The 6,460-nt window shown below is 49.4% G+C and overlaps 1 protein-coding gene across 1 annotated transcript; it reads left to right on the plus strand.

Moving 5' to 3' along the window:
- Positions 1-1,367: 1,367 nt before the first annotated feature.
- On the plus strand, positions 1,368-2,033 carry LOC136356675 (uncharacterized). Its single transcript, XM_066310919.1, has one exon. It carries the CDS (start codon positions 1,368-1,370, stop codon positions 2,031-2,033), a length of 666 nt encoding a protein of 221 aa, XP_066167016.1.
- The last annotated feature ends 4,427 nt before the right edge of the window (positions 2,034-6,460 follow it).

Raw genomic sequence — 6,460 nt, forward strand, 5'->3', positions numbered from 1 at the left:
TGCATTAGTCCAAGGTGTGGAAGATGGATGCTTGGAGACCCCCAAAAGGTACAAAATCAAAGCGGACCGGAACTCGAGAAGTGCATAGGATAGTTTATCTTTTGAAATTGAGTTTTTAGGAAAAACCGTACTATTAAGAGGGGTTCCAGGTGATGCTCTGAGATATATCAAGTGCTCTTAGTGTGAACTAAGTGTCAAGTTTCCCTAGGAGTCATTTTTGCAAATACTCCATCTGTCCAAAAATGCAAGTCCGGAACTTCCTGTCTTCCGGGTCCGGAAGTTCCGGTCTTGTGAAAAAGATTTTCCTAAGTGTAGTTCGGAAGTTCCGGTCTTCCAGGTCCGGAACTTCCTGTCTAGTTTCCAGTTCAAATTTGTGAGTAACGGCTAGATGACGTCACCTAGCCGTTATACATATACAGCTAGTTTCCAGCTCATTCCTTGGCCATTCCACTTTCACTTTTCAAACCTAGAGCTATTGCTAGCCTCTCCCAAGTTTTTCTTGCCTTCTCCACTCAATCAAGAGCCTAATTCTTGTGAGAAAGAGAGATTGAGAGGGAGAGAAGAAGATTTGGAGATGTGTGAAGACTAGGATCTTGGGTGAGCACTTGGAATATCTCGTGGGATATCATCTCGGTGCTTATTACTCTTGGAGATGATCTCCTAGACGGTTAGGTGTCGCCCGCGAGAATCCGTTGCATATTGTGGATGTCCCGGGTAAGTTTGTGAAGGATTTCCTCTCCTCCGAAAGGGAACAAGGTAAGTTAGTGAAGTTCTTGTGCTGAGATTTTAGAGGCTTTCCAAGTAGAGAAATCCACACTTGTGGTGGATTTCTAGAAGTAGGTTGAGTTGGATCTTGGTGGTCACTCAATTCTAGAAATTTGCCTAGGGGTGTTTGGTGTTGAAGGCTGTGGATTTTCTCTGGGGTTTTTGCACAAGTGACGCAAGGGGTTAATCGAGACCCAGCTCTTTGGAGCTCCTCAACGGAGAGTAGGATCGCAAGATTCGAACTTCGGGAAAAAAATCGCTCTTGTCTCTTTCTGTGATGCTTCTGTGGATGATTCTGTGATATATCCTCTGCTTAGAATACCTGTGCACCATCTTGTGAAGATTGGCTTAGTCTCTTGTTTCGAAATTTGAATTTCATCTCTGTTCTGTTACCCGGAAGTTCCTGTCTTAGAACACCGTAAGTTTCGGGCCTGGGAGGCCGGAAGTTCCGGAGTTCCTTACCAGGAAGTTCTGGGTTTGTTTGAATTTTATCGCTGCGATTTGTTTTTAAGCTTTCAGGGACAGCCTATTCACCCCCCTCTAGGCTTCATCAGCACGTTCAGCGTGAAGTTTGTTCGACATGGCAGGGGGCTGCACCCAAGATGAAGTGGTCTGAACAGAAGATCGAGTTTTCAGATGAGGACCACCCCAAGGCTGCTGTTATCCCAGGACGATATCCGATCGTGGTCGAACCCACTATTCGGAATATCAAGGTAGCGCGAGTTCTCGTTGATAGAGGCAGCTCCATCAATCTTCTCTTCGCCAGCACCTTGGACGCAATGGGGATTCCACGAAGCGAGTTGACACCTACTGATCAACCCTTCCACGGAATCACTCCTCAGTCATCGTCCAAGCCATTGGGCAAGATCACGCTTCCTGTGACTTTCGGCAGAGCGAGCAACTTCCGAACAGAGCAGATCACGTTTGATGTTGCTGAGTTTGACACAGCATACAATGCCATCATCGGGAGAACTGCACTCGCGAAGTTCATGGCCGCATCTCACTACGCGTATCAAGTGCTCAAGATGCCCGGGCCGAAGGGAACAATCACTATTCAAGGGAATGCAAAGCTGGCGGTCCAATGCGACAAGCGGAGCCTCGACATGGTCGAGCACACTCCCAGCCCACCCGCCACAGCCGAGCCACCCAAGAAAGTGAGCAAAACAACCAAGACGCTGAAACCAGACGGTGCAATCAAAATCGTTCTACTCTTCAGTGCCAACCCCGTCAAGACAGTCAAGATCGGGGCATCACTGAACGAGAAATAGGAACTCGCGCTCATCACCTTCCTCCACGACAATGCTGACGTATTCGCTTGGCAGCCGTCCGACATGCCGGGGGTCCCCAGGGAGGTGATTGAGCATAAACTCATGGTGCGACCCGATGCCAAGCCAGTAAAACAAAAACTGTGGAGATTTGCACCAGATCGGAAACAGGCCATACGAGAAGAGCTCGACAAACTTCTCAAAGCTGGTTTCATCAGAGAGGTACTCCATCCAGAGTGGCTAGCCAATCCAGTCATGGTGCGGAAGGCCAACGGGAGGTGGAGGATGTGCCTCAACAAGGCGTGCCCCAAGGATCACTTCCCTCTCCCTCGAATAGACCAACTGGTGGACTCAACAGCTGGTTGCGAGTTGTTAAACTTCCTTGACGCTTACTCCGGCTACCACCAAATCAGCATGGCAAAAGAGGACGAGGAGAAGACAGCATTCATCACGCCGTTCAGTGTATTCTGCTACGTTAAGATGCCGTTTGGACTGATAACCGCAAGAAACACTTTTCAGCGCATGGTCCAAGGGGCACTTAACGATCAGCTTGGAAACAATGTCGAGGCCTACGTCGATGATATTGTTGTCAAGACCAAGACAGGCAACTCATTGATTGACGATCTATGGGAAACCTTCGACAACCTCCGACGATATCGCCTCATGCTCAATCCTGAGAAGTGCACGTTCAGAGTACCATCGGGCAAGCTGCTCGGGTTCCTCGTCTCTGGCAGAGGAATAGAAGCAAACCCCGAGAAGATCAAGGCAATCGAGAACATGAAGTCGCCCACAAGACTCAAGGAAGTACAGAAGCTAACCGGATGCATGGCGGCACTAAGCAGGTTCGTCGCTAGGATGGGAGAACGAGGACAGCCTTTCCTCGCTCTACTGAAATAATAAGACAAATATGTATGGACACAGGAAGCAGAAGAGGCGTTTATCGCACTCAAGCGCAACCTGTCAAATCCCCCTGTACTTGTTTCTCCCCAACCTAATGAAGAATTATTCCTCTATATTGCCGCCACGCCCTATTCTGTGAGTACTGTCATTGTTGTCGAGAGAGAAAAGGTGCAAAGACCAGTCTACTACGTCAGCGAAGCTCTCCACGACGCGAAGACAAGATACCTACAGATCCAAAAACTGCTCTATGCAGTAATCATGACATCAAGAAAGCTACGCCACTACTTCCAAGCCCACAGGGTCACGGTTGTCTCCTCCTTCCCTCTTGGTGAAGTCGTGAGAAACAAAGACATTGTCGGCCGCATTGCGAAATGGGTAGTCGAGCTAAGCCAGTTTGATGTCCACTTTTTACCACGAACAGCCATCAAGTCCCAGGTTCTTGCCGACTTCGTAGCCGATTGGAATATGCCTGAAAACAGGTTAGATAGTCAAACCGACAACAAAACATGGACAATGGCGTTCGATGGCGTACTCAACAGCCAAGGAGCAGGTGCGGGGTTCATCTTGACATCACCTTCGGGAGATCAGTTCAAGCATGCAATTCACCTTAACTTCAGGGCAACCAACAACACAGCCGAGTACGAAGGACTACTAGCTGGGATAAGAGCTGCAGCTGCACTTGGAGTCAAGCGACTGATCGTAAAAGGGGATTCCGAACTAGTCGCAAACCAGGTGCACAAAGACTACAAGTGCTCTTGCCCCGAGTTGTCCAAGTATCTCGCAGAAGTCAGGAAGCTGGAAAAAAGATTTGATGGGATCGAGGTCCGACACGTATATCACAAGGACAACATCAAGCCGGATGATCTAGTACGGCGTGCGTCCAGATGAGAGCCACTCGAACCCGGCACCTTTCTGGACATCCTGACAAAGCCATCAGTGAAAAAAGCAAACGACGAAGATAGCCCAATCGGCCCCGACATCAGCTCGGGGGCTACAGAGGTAGAGCGTGCCATTGCCAACATCGAGACCACGGACGACTGGTGGACCCCACTCATTAAATTCATAAGCAGTGACAAGTTGCCCGAGGATGATACAGAAGCTGAGAAAATAACCCGTCAAGCAAAAATCTACTGTATGATCGGCGACGATCTATACAAGAAGGCGCCAAATGGGGTACTTCTCAATTGCGTCTCGTCCGACGACGGCCGACATTTCCTTCTCGACATACATGAAAGGATATGCGAGTCACACGCCGCCGGCCAAACATTGGTCAGAAAAGCTTTTCGACAAGGGTTTTTCTGGCCAACCTCCCTCAAAGACGTTTGCGACATGGTTCAGCGGTGTAAAGCCTGTCAATTTCACAGTAAACACACAAAGCTACCAGCGCAAGCGCTCCAGACTATCCCTCTTACTTGGCTGTTCTCGTGCTGGGGGCTTGACATACTCGGACCATTCCCACGAGGACAGGGCGGCTACAGGTTCCTATTCGTGGCGATCGACAAATTCACTAAGTGGATCGAAGTGACACCCACGAGGGAAATCAAGGCCGAAAACGCCATCAAATTCATCAAAGGGATATTCTGCAGATACGGCTTGCCTCACCGCATCATAACAGACAATGGCTCCCAGTTCATTAGTGCCGACTTCCAGGATTACTGCATCAGGCTGGGAGTCAGGATCTGCTTCGCCTCAGTTTCTCACCCTCAGAGCAATGGACAGGTCGAGAGAGCAAACGACATAGTACTACAAGGAATCAAAACCCGTGTATACGACAGGCTTATGTCACATGACAAGAAATGGGTCGAATAACTCCCATCGGTACTATGGGCCGTGCGCACCACACCGACAACGTCCAACAAGGAGACACCCTTCTTCCTCATGTACGGCTTAGAGGCCATGCTCCCCACCGAGCTACGATATCAGAGTATACGAGTACAGAAGTACTCCGACGAGGATCAAGATCAACAGTGAAACGACGACGTGAACCTACTCGAGGAACACCGAGAACGAGTTGCCGTCAGGGCAGCTAGCTACCAACAGGCCCTTCGCCGGTATCACGAGAAGCGCATCCAAGCACATATACTTTCGATCGGCGACTACGTCCTCCAGCGAGTTCAAAGCCAAGCAGGGCGAAACAAACTCTCACCCAAATGGGAAGGACCGTACACGATCACACAAGTCTTGCAGCCAGGTGCATTCAAGATTGCAGATGGCGATGGTCGCGAGTTAGCAAATTCTTGGAACATTGACCAATTGCGCAAATTCTATGTATAAGTCAATAGTATCCATACTTGTAAGACATCTTACAACTTCAAAAAAGCCTATTTTCAGGTACATATTTCAATCAAAGTGTCCCTTCCCGATGATCCCTTACCCAGATGACACCTAGCGTTGAAACCTATCCTCATGTCCCTTTACGCCGTCTTGACAAGGCCGCCGAGGAACCTAAGGGAACTTCGGCTGGGGACGTCCAGAGCTGATAAGGCCTTGTCGGATTCTGTAGAGACGAAAGACCATGTAAGACCTAGTTGTGTAAGAGTTCTCGCCGTGCGTATTAATCAAGCCGTGTAATCGGAAATGGACTTTCCAACTTCACGGCTGGGGGCTAGGATCAGTGCTTGTTCAACTAAGGCAGGTTAAAGGTCCAAGAGCCTTATCTTCCGAGAAGAATTCTCCGATGATAAGGCTGGGGGCTAGGGAGAGTGTATGACTCAAGTGACTGTTCGAAGTCGCGAAGTGAGAAGACACTCGTACACACTCCATCAAGAGTAAGAAAGCTTAGTTAGATAGATTTCTTTTCTATTTCACAAGTATTTCTTATAACCCACAAAAAATTCAAAATATATTACACTCTACCCTGAGATACTTGTCACAGGATACGGAGTCTACCAAGAAGGCCAACGCCAGTCCATCGACTGGAAGACTTTCTCCGCAAGCGGCGCCATCGACTTCGCCAGCTGGTCTATCTCCGCGGGAGTTCTCCGAGAACGTGCAAACCCTTCGTGGAGGAACTCGAGGTGCAGCTGCGGACGATGATCTCGTATACAGGCCAGCACGTGCCCTCCCGCATATCGGCTCGACCGACGACACTCTTGCTTCAAGGCCTCATCGATATGCTTGCCGATACCTTCAAGCTGGGCGTAGGCCCCATTCAGCCACGAGATGTATCCAGCCGCAAATTCCTTGGGATACCCGCGAGGTACTCGGAGTTCCTTGCAAACTCCCGCCATGGCTGTACAACAACTCCGGAGGTACGAGTTGAACCACACCTCGCGACCTCGAAGTGCTTCCACGGCCCGATCCTTCTTCACTTCTTACATAGTCCCCTCGAGTTCTGCCACCTCAAACTTCGTCCTTCAGTATTGCATGCGATGATCTCGGTCGGCAAGCACACTCTCGAGGTCTGCTCAGCATGGAAACGACTAAGTCAAGCTGTCCGCCTCTCTCGAGAACATGGTAAACTAAGTCAATCCAAATAAAAGAGCGAAGGGGGTGGAAACAAAAAGGACCAACCTAAGGAAGTCATCGCC

This window comes from Oryza sativa, chromosome 5 (genome assembly GCF_034140825.1).
Source record: "Oryza sativa Japonica Group chromosome 5, ASM3414082v1".
NCBI lineage: Eukaryota > Viridiplantae > Streptophyta > Magnoliopsida > Poales > Poaceae > Oryza > Oryza sativa.

Coding starts and splice junctions, on each gene's coding strand:
- LOC136356675 (XM_066310919.1), top strand. CDS start 1,368: ATGAAGTGGTCTGAACAGAAGATCGAGTTTTCAGATGAGGACCACCCC.